The 21,041-nt window shown below is 42.9% G+C and overlaps 1 protein-coding gene across 1 annotated transcript; it reads right to left on the bottom strand.

Annotated features, from left to right (window-relative positions):
• Positions 1-3,368: 3,368 nt before the first annotated feature.
• Positions 3,369-20,710, bottom strand: LOC120056899 (vitamin D 25-hydroxylase-like). The gene is made up of 5 exons (XM_039005170.1): positions 20,426-20,710; positions 19,441-19,582; positions 18,564-19,196; positions 6,070-6,399; positions 3,369-3,550 (listed from the first exon to the last, which is right to left on the bottom strand). The coding sequence occupies exons 1-5, from the start codon at positions 20,663-20,665 to the stop codon at positions 3,369-3,371; spliced, it is 1,527 nt and encodes a 508-aa protein (XP_038861098.1). The 5' UTR covers positions 20,666-20,710.
• Positions 20,711-21,041: the final 331 nt, after the last annotated feature.

Genomic DNA, 21,041 nt, shown 5'->3' with positions numbered 1-21,041 from the left:
TGTGTACCACCTGCCTTTTATGTTTCCTTCTTTTTGTTGGTTTAATGAAGTTGGTGTGAGCGTGTGTGTGTGTGTTTTCTTCAGGAACGCTTGGTCGCCAGTCATTGAAATGTTATCGGAGATGAGATGTTCTCTGTTGTTCCAATGAAGGGATGTTTTTTTTCTCTTTTGATTATATCTATTTTTTCACGGTTACTCAGGATTCTCGTGAAGTTGAATAATTATTTTGCAAGAATTTAAGTAATTGACTTTAAAACAAAATCTCGGTGATTGAAATAGTTTTTAAGCTTTGTATGAACAACTTGAAAAACAAACACATTCAAGCAATTGAAGTGCTCCTCTGTGATAGAGCAAAGTATGTCCTGTGTTTCTGTCCAACTCCGCTGCCCCGCTGGCGGCGCCGTTGGCTTGATCTTCTAAAGACCTCACTGTAGACTTGGGATCCTTGATTGTCAGTTGACTGCAAAAGACCTGTTTGCAGCAAGGCAACATTTTGTACAGTGAAATCCCATGATTATCCATGTATCCAGTATAGGAAAAGGTGTTTTTGAGTGCATTGCTGTTGGCATTGTTTTTACACATACTCTGTCTAGCTAACCTCTTCATTTCATTTGTCATTCTACAGACACTGATGTTTTGACAAAAACTATAGATCTTTGCCAAACCCACAACCAGGCCAGTGCGTAAAGGAGTTAAGTAATCCAGGGTTTCACCTTCACTTTGGTTTTTATATTGTCTTATTCTCTGTACCATAAGACGGTTTAATACTAATAGTTCTATATTTCTGTCTGTAAAACTCTAGGCATTCCACTAGAAAAAGAGTTTAATGAAAGAGATGGCAGACCTGCAAGCCGAACTCACTTATCACACTATCAAGTCATTTTCTCTGGAGAAGGAAGTGCTCAAGTAGGCAGTGTAATTCAAGCTAGTATATTTAAAGACAAAAAATATATAAATGTCCACATTTTACTACCAAACAAGTGTTTAGCCTCTGCACAAAAAAAGAATATCTGCATATAAATATAGTGTATAAATATATGATATTTTTTAATGAATCAACAGAATGCATCTGTTTTCTACACACAGCTGACATATATTGTACAGTGAGACCCTGTAATTCTCATCCTGTTTCCAGAGTTTTTATCTGATACTACAGATGTGGGGTTTGGTGTTTTTCTTTTGGGTTCAGCATCTCCCTGCTCCTTATCACAACCACTTTCTCTCTCTTGGTAATCTCTATTAACTCTATGTTGTCTACTCAGTTCACCCATCCACCCAACCAGTGCCAAACTGTCCCTGCTCACTGCCCAACCTCTGGGCTCTCATACACTGGGCTTGTTATGGTTGGCCCCAGAGGTCTCTCTGAGCTCCATGTCCCACAGCAGGCTCAAAGTGATGCCGGTGCAGCCCAGCCCAGGTGTTGTGGAGGAGAGCTCACGACTCCTAACCGTGGCCCTTCAGTCCGCTCGGGTTGAGCGACACTGCGTCTCCTAAGTTCTGATGGTGAATTGTGATGCCTCTGCCACCTCCCCCCACATTTTATGGCTCATTATGTTGTAAAAGTTTGTTTGTTAGTTTGTCACTGTGCAGTCTCACGAACCACAGTGTCCTCTAATGTTCTTGTCATAAAAGTGTCTATGAATGGCTGTTACCCTTATGTAGCATTGAGATACGTATGTCTGTTGTAACTGTTCAACCATATCAAAATTGTGGGGGAAATGATTTTTGTTATTTATAGCTGTCATAAAACACCATCCCTAAAATAACTGTTCTCTCAAATGATTTTGATACTTACAATTGAGTAGGTGTGTGTGTGTGTGTGTGGCATAAAAATCCCCTTGAATGTAACTGTACTATAACTTTGCCCTTAAAGTGTTTAGATCCTCCTGCCGACAACCACAGTTGGAACACTGATGTTTGCTGAAATGATTGCAATGTCACAGTTTCAATATTTCCAATGCACACAGACAAGGCGCTCATCCAGGCGAATTGGCAGTCTGTCTACCTCAGCATAACTTTCTGAGAAGTGCAGTTAGTAGTTAGAGGTATGCTGAGTGCCAGAAATAGCCAGAGACATTAAATCAGTATGAAATATTACCCAGTAAGTCTGATGTATGCACAGCACAGCATTGCATTGGAGTTTTTTTTCTAGCCCTTTGGTCTGTTGAGTAAAGAGTAGAAGTGAGAGGTCACTTAAGGAAATGGGTGACGCCCCCCCAGGCTCAGCTCCAACCACATGAAGATTATTTATAGTGTCTGTGTATCCCTGGACGACCCAGTCTGGACACATTCTGCCGGGTCACTGCAAAAGTCCATGTCTGACTAGTCCTGTACTGTAGTTTAGATAGGAAACATTTTTGGAGAGAAAACATAGACCTATAACCTATTGAGAGAAATACTGTCAGAGAAATACTGTCAGCATGTTGAAGAAAAAGAACAAGCGGCATAAAACATGTGTAACTTGAATTTCTCTTAGGAAAGGCACACCATAAACATTGTAAAAAAGGTAAGTGGAGCACAAAAATGGCATTGTTCTTATTACAAAGTATGACCATAATAGACAAAAGTAAAATTGACTTAAATCACAAAGACATTTTCAACGGATATTGCAGTAGCTTTCTGAGAGAAGGCTTTTCCATGGAAGAATCCCTAGAGATCAGGTTCATTATTAGTTCAGACTGCTTGATATGGCGCTGATCCAGACTAAACACCATGTCCAGAGCCTTCTAGGAAAGGCTGGCTGCTAGTCTACTTATTTTCACTGTGCTGTAGAAACAGCTGAAACTACCCACTGGGAACAGACATCAATTCAACGTCTATTCCACGTAGGTTCAATTTCATTGAAATGACGTGGAAACAACAATGATTCAACCAGTGTGTGCCCAGTGGGTAATGTTCCCATTTCTCATTTAGGCAGGCTGAGAGAGAGAAGACAGGGCTGTGAACCATCATAGAGGTCCATCCTGTCAATCATTGACGTAATCCCGCAGGGAAGATGAGACATTTGATTATAAGGACACAGATAAAAAGTCAATTCTAATTCAAGGTTAATTCATAGTATATGTGTGTGTGTATTGTTTAAATATTCACACTTCTCGATTAAACTTACTGAGAAGTTCCACCTGATATTTCAGGATCTCGCCAGTAACATTTCTGGTGATCCTATGACTTTTCAAATGGTGCTGTGCAAACATGCAATTGCTCAGAAACAACCATTGGTTGATGTTTAGAATTCTAGCAGTTCTGTGTAAAACACTGGAGTTCAGACCCTGGAGGTCAGGGTAGGAGTCCAAGCTCTAGAGCCCTGTTCTGTTCTGACTAAACCCCCAACCCCCCCACCCCTTCGGGCTGTGCCTTCTGAGAATCTGTCACTGCTGCCTGCGGACGGCGCAGATGGAGTAAGGCAGCGGCTGCAGGGTCATGCCCAGTTTGGGGGTGAGGCTTGGCACTGTGCCGGGGGGGAACTGCAGGTGGAAGCGCTGCAGCATGGTGGTGAAGAACAGGAACATCTCCATCCTGGCCAGATGCTCGCCCAAACAGTGACGCTTCCCTGAGGACAAACCACACAACATGGATTGAGTTTTGTGAAGATCATGTCATACTTTGTATCATCTACTCTACTCAGAGGAGGCTGGTGAAGGAGGACTGCTCGTCGTAATGGCTGACATGAAATCAACGGAACGGTATCAAACCATTCCATTCCAGCCATTACAATGAGCCGTCCGTTGATTTAGTGACACCAGCTACTACTGACTACTGTTTTCCAGTGAACATTCAACCAATACAACATATCTACTGTACTCAATGTATCTGTTAAGTGATAGTAAAGGTCCTTTACTATCACTGTTATCAGCTGTTTAGTCTTTACCTTATTAGGATATAGGTTATGGCTGGGAAAAGGTTTACACTTGCATACACAGTGCAACTTGAGCAATAGAGGGAACCACATGTATGGGTGGTATGACTGAGAATTTGTTTTGTTTGAACTGACATGGTGGTGTTTTTCTGTCTTAACAGTACTTTCCTTTATTAATGGCAGCATTGTAGTCTGCAATAGCCCCAGGGACTGGCTTGCTCACCAGTCTATTAATTAAGTGCTCAAATAGATTACTGGGCCTTCATACCCATAAGGTTGTTGTAATACCGGAGAGGCTCTAGCTTTTATTACATTTGACTCATTGTAGGTAAAATGAAATGAGATCATAGCTGGGGTATACGGTTAAAGACATGCTCCGGTACTTTGGTGACTAAGAAAGTATTTTTCAATGTGTAGTTCATACATGCATAATCTATGAGCAGAATTACTGTCTTACCTCAATTAGGCACGAAATCCCTAGTTTGAAAGCGACTGTTTTATTAAAGCTGTGCTGTGTTATTTTCCCTACATTTCCCTCCATGTGGGCCAGCACCCGAGCAATTTGAGTTATAGCCAATGAGCTTCAGCCTCTCACATTTGAGTGACGGGTAGCAAGAGGCCTGCCCAGCATTATCCAATGAGGTTGCAGGGCAGGCCCAGCTCAGTGGACACAGTACAGAGAGAGAGAGAGCAATGACATGGTGCACATATCTGCACATACAGTGGGGCAAAAAAGTATTTAGTCAGCCACCAATTGTGCAAGTTCTCCCACTTAAAAAGATGAGAGGCCTGTAATTTTCATCATAGGTACACTTCAACTATGACAGACAAAATGAGAAACAAAAAATCCAGAAAATCACATTGTAGGATTTTTAATGAATTTATTTGCAAATTATGGTGGAAAATAAGTATTTGGTCAATAACAAAAGTTTATCTCAATACTTTGTTATATACCCTTTGTTGGCAATGACAGAGGTCAAACGTTTTCTGTAAGTCTTCACAAGGTTTTCACACACTGTTGCTGGTATTTTGGCTCATTCCTCCATGCAGATCTCCTCTAGAGCAGTGATGTTTTGGGGCTGTTGCTGGGCAACACGGACTTTCAACTCCCTCCAAAGATTTTCTATGGGGTTGAGATCTGGAGACTGGCTAGGCCACTCCAGGACCTTGAAATGCTTCTTACGAAGCCACTCCTTCGTTGCCCGGGCGGTGTGTTTGGGATCATTGTCATGCTGAAAGACCCAGCCACGTTTCATCTTCAATGCCCTTGCTGATGGTAGGCTTTGTTACTTTGGTCCCAGCTCTCTGCAGGTCATTCACTAGGTCCCCCCGTGTGGTTCTCGGATTTTTGCTCACCGTTCTTGTGATCATTTTGACCTCACGGGGTGAGATCTTGCGTGGAGCCCCAGATCGAGGGAGATTATCAGTGGTCTTGTATGTCTTCCATTTCCTAATAATTGCTCCCACAGTTGATTTCTTCAAACCAAGCTGCTTACCTATTGCAGATGCAGTCTTCCCAGCCTGGTGCAGGTCTACAATTTTGTTTCTGGTGTCCTTTGACAGCTCTTTGGTCTTGGCCATAGTGGAGTTTGGAGTGTGACTGTTTGAGGTTGTGGACAGGTGTCTTTTATACTGATAACAAGTTCAAACAGGTGCCATTAATACAGGTAACGAGTGGAGGACAGAGGAGCCTCTTAAAGAAGAAGTTACAGGTCTGTGAGAGCCAGAAATCTTGCTTGTTTGTAGGTGACCAAATACTTATTTTCCACCATAATTTGCAAATAAATTCATTAAAAATCCTACAATGTGATTTTCTGGATTTTTTTTTCTAATTTTGTCTGTCATAGTTGAAGTGTACCTATGATGAAAATTACAGGCCTCTCATCTTTTTAAGTGGGAGAACTTGCACAATTGGTGGCTGACTAAATACTTTTTTGCCCCACTGTATGTGACGTAGTATGCAATTTTCGGCGACCATTTTTGGCTCATGAGTGCTACTTTCAGAACTACTGCCTAAAAAGTATACAAACATACAGAAGAATCTCTAATATATTGGAATTTCATGCCCATGATGACTATTAACCCTGTATTTAAGCATTACCATTTAGATTAGGCAAGAGGAGAGGCATTCAAGTGAGAGGGTGTGTACAGTATGTGTGTGAGAGTCTGCTACTCTCTTTGGGGACCTAAGAGTGGAAAGAAGCCAGACTCACCCAGAGAGAAGGGTAGGAAAGCTTCCCGTCGGACAAAGTGTCCATTGCTGTCCAGGAAGCGATGTGGTGAGAAGGTTCCAGGGTCACACCAGTACTTCTCATCAAAGTGCACAGAGTACAGGTTGGTGATGACCATGGTGCCTTTGGGGATGTTGTAGCCGCTCACCAGTGTGTCCTGAGTGGTGGCGCGGAAGATGCCCAGGGGCACGATGTTACAGAAGCGCAGGACCTCATGTAGCACCGCTTCCACATAGGGCATCCTCTTTTTGTCTGCCAGCGAGGGGGATTGCCCACTTCCCAGCACACTGTCCAGCTCCTTATGCACCTTCTCTACACAGAGGAAACATCAGCAGCAAACTGTCAATACCTTTTCATCACAATGTCCTTTCTGCTTGCTAAACTCTTATCTAGTATCTACAGAAATACACTGAGTGTACAAAACATTAAGAAAACCTTAATATTGAGTTGCACCCCCTTTTGCCCTCAGCCTCAATTTGTCGGGGCATGGACTCTACAATGTGTTGAAAGCGTTCCACAGGGATACTGGCTCATGTTGACTCCAATCCATAATAAAGCGCTGCTCTGCCTTCTTAACAACACTATCAACAAGGCAGTTCCTACAGGTCTTAGTTTTGTCACACCTAGACTACTGTTCAGTAGTGTGGTCAGGAGCCACAAAGAGAGACTTAGAAATATTGCAGTTGGCTCAGAACAGGGCAGCACAGCTGGCCCTTAAAAGAACACAGAGAGTTAACATTAATTACAGGCATGTCAATTTCTCATGGCTCAAAGTGGAAGAGAGATTGACTTCATCACTATTTGTTTTTGTAAGAGGTGTTGACAAGCTAAATGTACCGGGCTGTCTGTTTAAAATACTTGCACACAGCTCAGACACCCATGCATACCCCACAAGACATGCCACCAGAGGTCTCTTCACAGTCCCCAAGTCCAGAACAGACTATGGGAGGCACACAGTACTACATAGAGCCATTACTACATGGAACTCTATTCCACATCAGGTAACTGATGCAAGCAGTACAATCAGATTTAAAAAAAAAAACAGGTAAAAATACACCTTATGGAACAACGGGGACTGTGAAGAGACACACACACAAAGGTACAAACACATGCATATGAATACATTGTGATATTGTTGTATGGTGGTATTAAACATGTTGTATTGTAGATATGTATTGGTGTAATAATGTTATATGATGTACTGTTTTATATTTTATTCTATATGTAATGTAAGTGCTTTAATATGTTTGCACCCCAGGAAAAGTAGCTGCTGCCAAGGGGATCCCTAATAAATACAAATACAAATCCTTCCCACAGTTGTGTCAAGTTGGCTGGATGTCCTTTGGGTGATGGACCATTCCTAAAATACATGGGAAACTGTTGAGCGTGAAAACCCCAGCAGCGTTGCAGTTCTTGGTACAAACCGGTGCGCCTGGCACCTACTATCATACCCCGTTTAAAGGCATTTAAATATTTTGTCTTGCCAATTCACCCTCTGAATGGCACACATATATATAATCCATGTCTCAATTGTCTCAAGGCTTAAATATCTTTCTTTAACCTGTCCCCTATCCTTGTTTAGTTTAGTTTACTAATTCGACCATTTAAAAAACAAGTACACACAAAACTTGACAAACCCATACATGCACATGAGTAAAATCATGGAGGATAACACACAATAAAGTCTGGGACTTATTTTTATTGTGGTCCTCTTGAGGCAAGGTGGCTAGGCAAGATCGAACACGGTTGAACACAGTATGGCATTGAGATAATAAAACATTAAAACAAAGAAGAAGAACATCTATCTCATCATTGCAGTTACATTGTAGGGATTATTCATATGGGCACAGAAGACATCAAACTTATTTTAACTTTATTTTTAAAGCTGCCCAGAAAGGACGTTGTTTTTATGGGCAGAGGCAACTCATTCCATTCTGAGGCTCCAGAATACAAGAAAGTTCTACGCTGTTCTACGCTGAATAGTGTCCAGCTGCCTAATGGACCCTATTCTGACGACACTACTGAAAGAGCTACTTCCTGTGCTTGGCCCTGCTATGTTGATCATAATAAACGGCTCCCTATCCTCCGGATGTGTACCAAACTAACTAAAATGGCAGTAATAAAGCCTTTCCTGAAAAAGCCAAACCTTGACACGGAAAATGTAAAAACTATCGGCCGATATCGAATCTCCCATTCCTCTCAAAATGTTTCCAAAAAGCTGTTGTGCAGCAACTCACTGCCTTCCTGAAGACAAATAATGTATACGAAACACTCCAGTCTGGTTTTAGACCCCATCATAGTACTGAGACGGAACTCGTGAAGGTGGTAAATTACCTTTTAATGGCGTCAGACCAAAGGCTCTGCATCTGTCATCGTGCTCCTAGACCTTAGTGCCGTTTTTGACACCATTGATCACCACATTATTTTTAAGAGATTGGAAACCCTCTTTGGTCTACATGGACAAGTTCTTGCCTGGTTTAGATCTTATCTGTTGGAAAATATAGAATTGACTCTCTTTGGATGGTTTGCCCTTTCACAAATCAATTGTAAGTTTCGGTGTTCCTCAAGGTTCCATTTTAGGACCACTATTGTTTTCACTATATATTCTACCTCTTGTTGATGTCATTCGGAAATACAATGTCAACTTTCACTGCTATGCGAACGACCCACAGCTGAACATTTCGATTAAACATGGTGAAACCCCAAAATTGCCTACCCTGGAAGCCTGTGTTTCAGACATAAGGAAGTGGATGGCGGAAAATGTTTTACTTTTAAATTCGGACAAAACAGAGGTGTTTGTGCTAGGTCCCAAGAAACAAAGATCTGCTGTTTGATCTGAAAATTAATGTTGATGGTTGTACAGTCGTCTCAAATAAAACTGTGAAGGACCTCTGCATTCCGCTGGACTATCTTTTGACAAACATATCAAGAATATTTCAAGGGCAGCTTTTTTCCATCTTTGTAACATTGCACATATCTGAAACTTTGTACAAAAATGATGCAGTAAAGCTAATTTGCTTTTGAAAGTTTTGGATTAGACTACTGCAATGCTCTACTCTCTGGCTACCCGGATAAAGCAATACATTAAATTCAGTTAGTGATAAATACAGAACACCATAGTGCCTGTTCCCAAGAACACTAAGGTAACCTGCCTAAATTATTACCGACCCGTAGCACTCAAATCTGTAGCCATAAAGTGCTTTGAAGGGCTGGTCATGGCTCACATCAACACCATTATCCCAGGAAGCCTAGACCCACTCCAATTTGCATACCGCCCCAACAGATCCACAGATGATGCAATATCTATTGCACTCCACACTGCCCTTTCCCACCTGAACAAAAGGAACACCTATGTGAGAATGCTATTCAATGACTACAGCTCAGCATTCAACACCATAGTGCTCTTTCAAAGCTCATCAATAAGCTAAGGACCCTGGGACTAAACACCTCCCTCTGCAACTGGATCCTAGACTTCCTGATGGGCCGCCCCCAGGTGGTAAGGGTAGGTAACAACACATCCGCCACGCTGATCCTCAACACAGTGGCCCCTCAGGGGTGAGTGCTCAGTCCACTCCTGTACTCCCTGTTCACTCATGACTGCATGGCCAGGCACAACTCCAACACTATCATTAAGTTTGCCGATGACACAACAGTGGTAGGCCTGATCACCGACAACGACGAGACAGCCTATAGGGTCAGAGACCTGGCCGTGTGGTGCCAGTATAACAACCTCTCCCTCAACGTGATCAAGACAAAGGAGATGATTGTGGACTACAGGAAAAAGAGGACCGAGCATGCCCCCATTCTCATCAATAGGGCTGCAGTGGAGCAGGTTGAGAGCTTCAAGTTCCTTGGTGTCCACATCACCAACAAACTAGAATGGTCCAAGCACACTAAGACAGTCGTGAAGAGGACACGACAAAACCTATTCCTCCTCGGGAAACTAAAAAGATTTTGCATGGGTCGTCAGATCCTCAAAAGGTTCTACAGCTGTACCATCGAGAGCATCCTGACTGGTTGCATCACTACCTGGTACGGCAATTGCACGGCCTCTGACCGCAAGGCACTACAGAGGGTAGTGCGTACGGCCCAGTACATCACTTGGGCTAAGCTGCCTGCAATCCAGGACCTCTACACCAGGCGGTGTCAGAGGAAGGCCCTAAAAATAGTCAAAGACCCCAGCCACCCCAGTCATAGACTGTTCTCTTTACTACCGCATGGCAAGCGGTACCGGAGTGCCAAGTCTAGGACAAAAAGGATTCTCAACAGTTTTTACCCCCAAGCCATAAGACTCCTGAACAGGTAATCAAACAGGTAACCCCCCCCCCCCCCCCCCCCACCCCTCTTTTTACGCTGCTGCTATTCTCTGGTTAACATATATGTATAGTCACTTTAACGATACATTCATGTACTGTACATACTACCTCAATTAAGCCGACCAACCAGTGCTCCTGCACATTGGCTAACCGGGCTATCTGCATTGTGCCCCACCCACCACCCGTCAACCCCTCTTTTACGCTACTGCTACTCTCTGTTCATCATATATGCATAGTCACTTTAACCATATCTACATGTACATACTACCTCAATCAGCCTGACTAACCGGTGTCTGTATGTAGCCGCACTACTTCTATAGCCTTGCTCCTGTATACAGCCTGTCTTTTTACTGTTGTTTTATTTCTTTACTTACCTATTGTTCACCTAATACCTTTTTTTGCACTATTGGTTAGAGCCTGCAAGTAAGCATTTCACTGTAAGGTCTACACCTGTTGTATTCAGCGCACGTGACAAATAAACTTTGATTGGATTTAGTAAACTGATGGTCTGTTGATATCCCTCCAGTGGTGTGGGGGCTGTGCTTTGGCAAAGGGGGTGGGGTGATATCCTGCCTGGTTGGCCCTCTCCGGGGGTATCGTCAGACACGGCCACAGTGTCCCCTGACCCCCCCCCCCCCCCCCCCCCCCTCCCCCTGTCTCAGCATCCAGTATTTATGCTGCAATAGTCTATGTGCTCGGGGGGCTAGGGTCAGTTTGTTATATCTGGAGTACTTCTCCTGTCTTATCCGGTGTCCTGTGTGAATTTAAGTATGCTCTCTCTCTAATTCTCTCTTTCTTTCTCTCTCTCTCGGAGGACCTGAGCCCTAGGACCATACCTCAGGACTACCTGGCCTGATGACTCCTGGCTGTCCCCAGTCCACCTGGTCATGCTGCTCATCCAGTTTCTGCTTTTTTGCCTGTGGCTATGGAACCCTGACCTGTTCACCAGACGTGCTACCTGTCCCAGACCTGCTGTTTTCAACTCTCTAGAGACCGCAGGAGCGGTAGAGATACTTACTTAATGATCGGCTATGAAAAGCCAACTGACATTTACTCCTGAGGTGCTGACTTGCTGCACCCTCGACAACTACTGTGATTATTATTATTTGACCATGCTGGTCATTTATGAACATTTGAACATCTTGGCCATGTTCTGTTATAATCTCCACCCGGCACAGCCAGAAGAGGACTGGCCACCCCTCATAGCCTGGTTCCTCTCTAGGTTTCTTCCTAGGTTTTGGCCTTTCTAGGGAGTTGTTCCTAGCCACCGTGCTTCTACACCTGCATTGCTTGCTGTTTGGGTTTTTAGGATGGGTTTCTGTACAGCACTTTGAGATATCAGCTGATGTAAGAAGGGCTATATAAATACATTTGATTTGATTTGATTAGACAATGAATGTAGGGTGTTCCAGCAAGAGTGGATATTGAAATATTTATTTATTGAGGTATCAGGGAAAGCTGTATGCTTAGTGTGCAAAGAGAACATCTCTGTCTTGACAGACTACAACTTGTCCCGACACTTCCAGACGAAGCATGCAGAGAAATATAGGAATATGTCTTCTGAGCAGAGGGTAAGTGCATCGAAAGAGTTGCTTTCTCAGTTGCAAAAGTAGCAAGGACTTTTCACAAAACTGCATTCAGCAAACTATGGAATTGCGAGAGCTAGCTATGTACTGTCCCACAAAATTGCTAAACATAGCAAGCCATTCGCTGAGGGCAAATTCATTAAAGAATGTTTAATTGACTCTGCAGCAATACCTTGCCCCGACAAGAAAGAGCTGTTTGAAAATGTTTCCCTGCCAAGACAAACAGTGACACGGCGTGTTGAGGACATCGCAGAGAATATGGAACAACATTTGAAAGACAAAGTAAAGGAATTAACCTATTTCTCCAAACTACAAGGGAAGGGCCTTTTTGCACATCAGATGTACAGCCTTGTAAAAGCCTTCAAGGGAAAATTACTCCTCCTGACCCGCCAAGTAAAAGCCAACAATCTCACCCATCTTCTGACACTACTAGTCTGTTTCCTATCAGATGACCAGCGGGAGAAGTATACATCGCTGCTGCGTGCTTTGAGCGGTGAGTTTTCTCATCATTTTGAGGATTTCAAAGTGTTGGAAAATGACATGCTGTTGGTTTCCTCTCCTTTCACCTTCAATGTGGATAACGCTCCCACTGACCTGCTGTTGGTTTCCTCTCCTTTCACCTTCAATGTGGATAACGCTCCCACTGACCTGCTGTTGGTTTCCTCTCCTTTCACCTTCAATGTGGATAACGCTCCCACTGACCTGCTGTTGGTTTCCTCTCCTTTCACCTTCAATGTGGATAACACTCCCACTGACCTGCTGTTGGTTTCCTCTCCTTTCACCTTCAATGTGGATAACGCTCCCACTGACCTGCTGTTGGTTTCCTCTCCTTTCACCTTCAATGTGGATAACGCTCCCACTGACCTGCTGTTGGTTTCCTCTCCTTTCACCTTCAATGTGGATAACGCTCCCACTGACCTGCTGTTGGTTTCCTCTCCTTTCACCTTCAATGTGGATAACGCTCCCACTGACCTGCTGTTGGTTTCCTCTCCTTTCACCTTCAATGTGGATAACGCTCCCACTGACCTGCTGTTGGTTTCCTCTCCTTTCACCTTCAATGTGGATAACGCTCCCACTGACCTGCTGTTGGTTTCCTCTCCTTTCACCTTCAATGTGGATAACACTCCCACTGACCTGCTGTTGGTTTCCCCTCCTTTCACCTTCAATGTGGATAACGCTCCCACTGACCTGCTGTTGGTTTCCTCTCCTTTCACCTTCAATGTGGATAACGCTCCCACTGACCTGCTGTTGGTTTCCTCTCCTTTCACCTTCAATGTGGATAACGCTCCCACTGACCTGCTGTTGGTTTCCTCTCCTTTCACCTTCAATGTGGATAACGCTCCCACTGACCTGCTGTTGGTTTCCCCTCCTTTCACCTTCAATGTGGATAACGCTCCCACTGACCTGCTGTTGGTTTCCTCTCCTTTCACCTTCAATGTGGATAACGCTCCCACTGACCTGCTGTTGGTTTCCTCTCCTTTCACCTTCAATGTGGATAACGCTCCCACTGACCTGCTGTTGGTTTCCTCTCCTTTCACCTTCAATGTGGATAACGCTCCCACTGACCTGCTGTTGGTTTCCTCTCCTTTCACCTTCAATGTGGATAACGCTCCCACTGACCTGCTGTTGGTTTCCTCTCCTTTCACCTTCAATGTGGATAACGCTCCCACTGACCTGCTGTTGGTTTCCTCTCCTTTCACCTTCAATGTGGATAACGCTCCCACTGACCTGCTGTTGGTTTCCTCTCCTTTCACCTTCAATGTGGATAACGCTCCCACTGACCTGCTGTTGGTTTCCTCTCCTTTCACCTTCAATGTGGATAACGCTCCCACTGACCTGCTGTTGGTTTCCTCTCCTTTCACCTTCAATGTGGATAACGCTCCCACTGACCTGCTGTTGGTTTCCTCTCCTTTCACCTTCAATGTGGATAACGCTCCCACTGACCTGCTGTTGGTTTCCTCTCCTTTCACCTTCAATGTGGATAACGCTCCCACTGACCTGCTGTTGGTTTCCTCTCCTTTCACCTTCAATGTGGATAACACTCCCACTGACCTGCTGTTGGTTTCCCCTCCTTTCACCTTCAATGTGGATAACGCTCCCACTGACCTGCTGTTGGGTTCCTCTCCTTTCACCTTCAATGTGGATAACGCTCCCACTGACCTGCTGTTGGTTTCCTCTCCTTTCACCTTCAATGTGGATAACGCTCCCACTGACCTGCTGTTGGTTTCCTCTCCTTTCACCTTCAATGTGGATAACGCTCCCACTGACCTGCTGTTGGTTTCCTCTCCTTTCACCTTCAATGTGGATAACGCTCCCACTGACCTGCTGTTGGTTTCCTCTCCTTTCACCTTCAATGTGGATAACGCTCCCACTGACCTGCATCATGAACTTATCAATCTTCAGTCTGATGCAGTGATTGGAGAACTACTCAAAACAATATCACTGACGAGGTTCTATGCATCTCTCAATGAACAAAACTTTCCAAAGATTAGGAGTCATGCTCAGAAGATGTTTGTACTGTTTGGGTATGTGAACAGGCATTTTCAGTGATAAAATATAATAAGTCAAGGCACAGATTATCTCTTACTGACTTTCACCTCCCAGCAATTTTGCGCATAGTGATGTCAAAACTATACCTGACTTCACTGCTCTAGTCAATGCCCATCAGAGACTTCACTCCTCACACTGATTGAGTAGTTTAAATGTAATGTTGAGCTCTCTTTCTTTCTTGTGTTTTTGTGCATACCCGTTAACAAGAGTTCTGTCCGTGGTGCTGAATGCACAGTGCACTTTTCCCTCCGTGAAGTTCATTGGATGTTTAACAATGAAAATACCTACCAAAAGGAGAACATGGATGTGGTTTATTTCTGTGCATGTTAAAAAAAAAGTCAAATAAGTAGCATATCTGGATATGATTTACAGTAGATATATCTGTCAACACAGTCATACACATGATGTATAATCCTGAAAATATGATTCTGGCCCGTGATGGCAAAAATATATTCTAATGTGACCCTTCATGGAAAATAATTGCCCTGCTCTACAACCACTGGGATTATTATTTGAGCCTGCTGGTCATCTATGAACGTTTGATCTTGAAAAACGATCTGGCCTTAATGGCCATGTACATTTATACATTTTTGTCATTTAGCAGACGCTCTTATCCAGAGTGACTTACAGTAGTGAGTGCATACATTTTTGTACACTTATAATCTCAACCCGGCACATCAAGAAGAGGACTGGCCACCCCTCAGATCCTGGCTCCTCTCTAGGTTTCTTCCTAGGTTCCTGCATTTCTAGTGAGTTTTTCCTAGCCACCGTGCTTCTACATCTGCATTGCTTGCTGTTTGGGGTTTAAGCCTGGGTTTCTGCATAATCACTTTGTGACATCTGCTGATGTAAAAAGGGCTTTATAAATAAAATTGATTTAATTGATTGAAGTGGATTTAACAAGTGACATCAATAACCTGGTCAGTCTATGTCATTGAAAGAGCATAATGTTTTGTACACTCAGCGTATAACTTAGTAGAGAAATAGTTTAAACAAAGATCGATAAAAAAAGTTAACACAGTAATCAATCCAACCTTGGACACTATGCAAATGAAAGTTTCTTACTCAACTATTACTGATTACCTACAAACATATACTCCCCTCTGTATGTATTTGGACAGTGAAGCTAAAATTGTAAATTTGGCTCTATACTCCAGCATTTTGGATTTGTTATCAAATGTTTCATATGAGGCGAAGGTACAGAATGTCACCTTTCATTTGAGAGTATTTTCATTTATATCTGTTTTAAAGTTTAGAAATGAAAGCACTTTACATATCTAGTCCTCCCATTTGAAGATGTCATATGTATTTGGACACATTCACTTACAGTGTATTAAAGCGGTCTAATGTTTAGTATTTCGTCCCATATTTCTAGTACGCAATGACTACATCAAGCTTGTGACGTTGGATGCATTTGGAGTTTGTTTTGTTGTTTTTTGGGTTATGTTTTGCCCAATATAAATTAATGATGGATGATGACTGGAGTAATTTTTTTCCAATTCATAACATCCCTAATCATGGTAGCATCCACATTAATGTAGCTATGTTCAAAAACACATTTTATTCTTACTTACAATACAAGTGTCTACAAAATATTACAATAGAGTACATTGTCCACCATTCACTTTCTATTGGGTCAAGCATAATCTGAAACACAACCAAAACAAGCTGTAAATGAATCCAACAACTTTTTAAAGTCACAGCTTGATGTAGTCAATGTGTGTAAGGAATATGGGACCAAATTCTACATTTTTTACTACGTTAAAACACTAAGTGAACTTGTCCAAATACTTATGATGTCTTCAAATGGGGGGATTAGATACATTAGCTACATGCTTTCAATTCTAAACGGTAAAACAGATATACATTATATATATATAAAAATACCCTCAAATAAAAGGAACATTCTGCCCTGTCACCTAATATAAAATATTTGATATCAAATCTAAGTATAGAGACACATTTACAATTGTAGCTTCACTGTCCGAGGGGAGGGAGTGTATAACTTTGTACAGTTGAAAGAAAAAAATGATACCTTAGTTATCTAATGTATGCAAATAAAAGTTGCTGTATATTATGGCTTGGAGAAAGGTTAAATTTAAAAAAATCAATAATTATACCAATTCCTAAAGCATCTAATCCCTCTGTGCTGAATGACTACCACCCTTTCGCCTTGACATCCTTAGTAATTAAATGCCTTGAGAAAATTGTGAAAAGTCATATTCTCAGTGTCGCCCAGAAGCTCCTCGACCCATTTCAGTTTGCCTATCAGCCTAGCAGAGGAGTTGATGATGACATTGTTACCCTCCTTAACATGGTCTATAGACATCTAGAGGGTGCCAAATCCCATGTCAGGGTTCTGTTTGTTGACCTTTCTTCTGCCTTCAACACAATCCAGCCTTACATTCTGGCACAGAGACTCATTCGGGACTTCTCCTTAGATGGGGGGCTGGTTTTGTGGCTGTTGGACTTCCTGAGCCAACACTCACAGCGAGTCAAAATAGGTCCCCACATGTCGGATATACGCAATACCAACACAGGCTCTCCTCAGGGATGTGTTTTGTCCCCACTTCTGTACATCTTGTACACTAATAGTTGTACTAGTTCCCATTCTGACAGACACCTCGTTAAGTTCGCTGATGACACTGCCTTGATCAGCCTGTTGCATGATGACGAGGAACATCATGGCCCTGGTCCTAGATGACTTTGTAGAGTGGTGTGAGGAATCATACTTGGTCCTCAATACCAACAAGACCAAAGAGATCTGCATAGACTTGAGGAAGCGTACAAAACCTACCTCTGCAACATCTATCAGAGGTCAGAATATAGAAATTGTAGAGGCATATAAATATCTGGGTGTCCTTTTGGACAATACGCTTCAGTGGAGTAAATGTACAGACCTGATCTACAAAAAGAGCCAACAGAGACTATACTTTCTCAAAAAGTTGGGATCTTTTAATGTAGACTGTACTATATTGACACTGTTTTACAAATCTTTTATTGAGAGTATTTTAACTTTTTGTATTGTTTGTGGGTTTGGCAATACCACTGTCAGCCAGAGAAAAATGCCTAGAAGGATTATTACCACAGCAAGCAAGGTACTTGGAGTCAAACAGACAGACCTGGATGAGATCTTTAAGGTCAGGGCCCTCCGCAAGGCTCACAAAATCCTTTTAGACCCAAGCCACCCCATGTACCTGGACTTTGAACTACTCCCCTCTGGGTGCAGGTATAGGGCACCCCTCATCAGGAAAAACAGAACTAGACAATCATTTGTGCCAGGTGTGATATCCCTCCTAAATAGCTCGGGCGAATGTTCCCATCGACTCCGTAAGGCCAGAAGGCTAGTCTTTTCTTTTTTTAAATGTTTTATTTCTTATTTCTTCTTCTTCTTATTTTTATTGGTATGTAAATGTTATGAAAGTTGTATTGTCAATTTTGTTTTGTATTTAAACGCCACTTTAAATGTGTACATGACACTGCAACAAAATTTCCCCATGGGGACAATAAAGTCAGTAAGTAAGTAAGTAAGTAAGTAAATAAGGACAAGGCAAGTCCCTTTACTGGACACCAGAGGAGAAAGAAAGACCAAGGATGACCTGTTAGCTAACCGTTGAAACTGAGCTTAATACCAGAATAGGCCTCATCTGAAAAGAGACATACAAAATAGAACAGGACAGGAAGAGATGGAGGGATGTTGTGGAGGTCTTATGCACCACTTGACATGATGATGCCTGAGTAAGGACAAGGCAGGGTGCTAAAGAGGCCTGATTAAGGACAAGGCAGGGTGATATGAGGCCTGAGTAAGGACAAGACAGGGTGCTATGAGGCCCGAGTGAGGACAAGGCAGGGTGATATGAGGCTTGAGTAAGGATAAGGCAGGGTGCTATGAGGCCTGAGTAAGGACAAGGCAGGGTACTATGAGGCCTGAGTAAGGACAAGACAGGGTGCTATGAGGCCCGAGTGAGGACAAGGCAGGGGACTTGGTGCTGAGGCCTACTGTGCTATAAAGCAGCACACTGACCTTGAATGTTGGGGTAGAGGGCCATGTAGAGCATAGCCCAGCGTAGGGTGTTGGTGGTGGTCTCCGTGCCTGCGATGATGAGCTCGCCCACAGAGTAGATTAGGTTCTCCCTGGAATACGGGGTGCCCAAGTCGCCAGCACTCTTGTCCAACTTGTTCAGGTAGTCATCGATGTAGTGGCGCGGGAAGTTGCACACTCTGCCCTCCGAGAAGCGCCTGATGATCTGCTCCAGGAAGTTATAGACCTTGGCTGCGTTGCGGAACAGCTTCTGGTGCTTTCCGAAGGGGAGGTACTCGATCCATGGGAAGGCATTGTAAAGGAAGGCCCAGCCACTGACGGCCAGCTCCACATTCTCACTGAAGATCTCGATCATGTGCTGGAAGTCACAGTTGTCGTACGTGAAACGCTCGCCGAAGATGATGAGGTTGGTGATGTTGGACACAGCATTGGTCACCAGGTGCTTTGGGTTAAATGGTTTCCCTTTGTGTTCGTCGATGGCATCCACAAAAAACATGCACTCTTCCAGGATCTTCTGGTCGAGGGGCTTTTGAAAACTGCCAAAGTAACGAAAGGAGTTGCTGGCCAGTTGACGATGTTCAATCCATCCATTGCCAAATTTAGCATTCAGAAGTCCTGAGAAGGAAGATATTGAGATTAGAGCAGACATAATGAGACCTTACTGAGCATGTGTGAAGATACTAAATATTCTTCTCACGATAGGTGGACCTATTTTCATCTCAATACCATAAAATAGCCTAGAGAGTTCGATAACACCAAGCTTGTATTTGCATGTAATATCTAATAACAATATACCAATGTCATAATGTGCATATTTCAGAATACATTATAACTTATAACTTATAACTGACTTTCTTACCTCCCATTTTTGTCATTTTCATAAATAAAGGCAGTGATGGCCGGTCAGAAAAGACATCACCCTGGTGGTACAGGCATTCTCTGATGGCATCATATCCATTCAGAACCACTGCTGAGTAGCCTCCCAAATCAAGACTGAAAATCTGAGATAAAATACTTGAATAAATAAACATCCAAAATAATATGCCATTTGTTTTCCCAAAATATGTTTCATTTTTTATTTTCTTTGACATAATGACATAACATCTAAATGGCAAATTATCTATTAGGCTAGTTTAGAGGTAGCCCTGTAGTCTGGCTCTATTTGCCGAGGCATGCTGACTAAGCGTACCTTCGCCATTTTTCGAAACCCTGCAAGCGCGGCTGGAGCCTGCCAACACTTAGCGAATAGCGAGCCTCTTTTGTTCAGTTTTCTGAGTTATCTTTCTAGGCTGACGCAAGATATAGGGACAAGAATGGAGCGTCCACCCTAACTAACATTTTGACACACTAAGGAATTCTGGTGTGTGTGTGCCGGATGATTTTTTATTTTTTTAAACCTTTATTTAACTAGGCAAGTCAGTTAAGAACAAATTATTATTTACAATGACGGCCTACCGGGGAACAATGTGTTGACCTCCTTGTTCAGGGGCAGAATGACAGAGTTTTACCTTGGCAGCTCGGGATTCGATCTAGCAACCTTTCGGTTATTGGCCCAATGCTCTAACCACTAGGCCTCCTGCAAACTTTTTTTCGCACTGTTTTTTCAGAATGAAATTAAAGCGACTTTGAGATTCTGGTTTGTAATGAAAAGCGCTATATAAAATACATATATTGTAATGCAAAAATCTGTATTCATAAAGTAACACTCAATAGGCTAAACCGCAAGAGTTAAACCGGTTTGAGCACAAGAAGACTAGCCTACATGGGGGTGCACACAAGTAGCCAACACAAAAAATGCCAAGGTTTAGTCAAGCCACTTTGACACAATAAGTTAAGTACCGTACCTGCCCATGGATTTCACTCTGTTTCTTCATAAAGACGTGCGGTTCTGTTGCTAGAGACATAATGTTCCCTATGACAGGAATAGGTGACGGTCCAGGAGGAAATCCTCGGGGTCTCCTCTGCTTCACAAGCTGCCGGATCAGCAAAATAACAATAAGGGAAATAAGTAAACTACACAGACCTAAGAAAGCCTGTCCATGTGACACTTCTGAGACTAGAGATGATAACTGATTTAATACCATTTTTCTATCTCTAAATTTGCCGTCTGTACCAAGCTCTCCTCGGTGAAAGAGTTATGTAGGCTATATCATCTTGCACATGTTTCTATCCCCTGCCTCTACCCAATAGGATACTTCTCCCTCTACAAGGATAAGATTGGCTGGACGTTTAGCTGTGATGACTATCGATGAACTTTGATCAGCCTTCGATCAATTCTAGCAATCAACAAATCGCGATTCTGCTATTTCTGAGGATTTGATTTCCCAATGATGATTTCTGGCCATTTGTTGACATGCAGCATAACTTGCCCGCCAGCTGGCACCACACAGATCAAGTTGGTAAAAAAAGCTATATTTTGTCACCGCTGATTCAGCCTGTACTCAGACTAGACATAACATA

The sequence above is a fragment of the Salvelinus namaycush genome, chromosome 1, assembly GCF_016432855.1.
Source record: "Salvelinus namaycush isolate Seneca chromosome 1, SaNama_1.0, whole genome shotgun sequence".
Taxonomy (NCBI): domain Eukaryota; kingdom Metazoa; phylum Chordata; class Actinopteri; order Salmoniformes; family Salmonidae; genus Salvelinus; species Salvelinus namaycush.
This window is presented reverse-complemented; position numbering and strand designations above follow the sequence as displayed.

Excerpts from the sequence above, each read along its gene's own strand:
- LOC120056899 (XM_039005170.1), bottom strand. The coding sequence starts at position 20,665 with ATGGTATTAAATCAGTTATCATCTCTAGTCTCAGAAGTGTCACATGGA. Across the intron at positions 19,583-20,425 it reads AGAGTGAAATCCATGGGCAG|ATTTTCAGTCTTGATTTGGG; the intron begins GTACGGTACTTA and ends ATTTTATCTCAG. Across the intron at positions 19,197-19,440 it reads GAAAATGACAAAAATGGGAG|GACTTCTGAATGCTAAATTT; the intron begins GTAAGAAAGTCA and ends CTTCCTTCTCAG.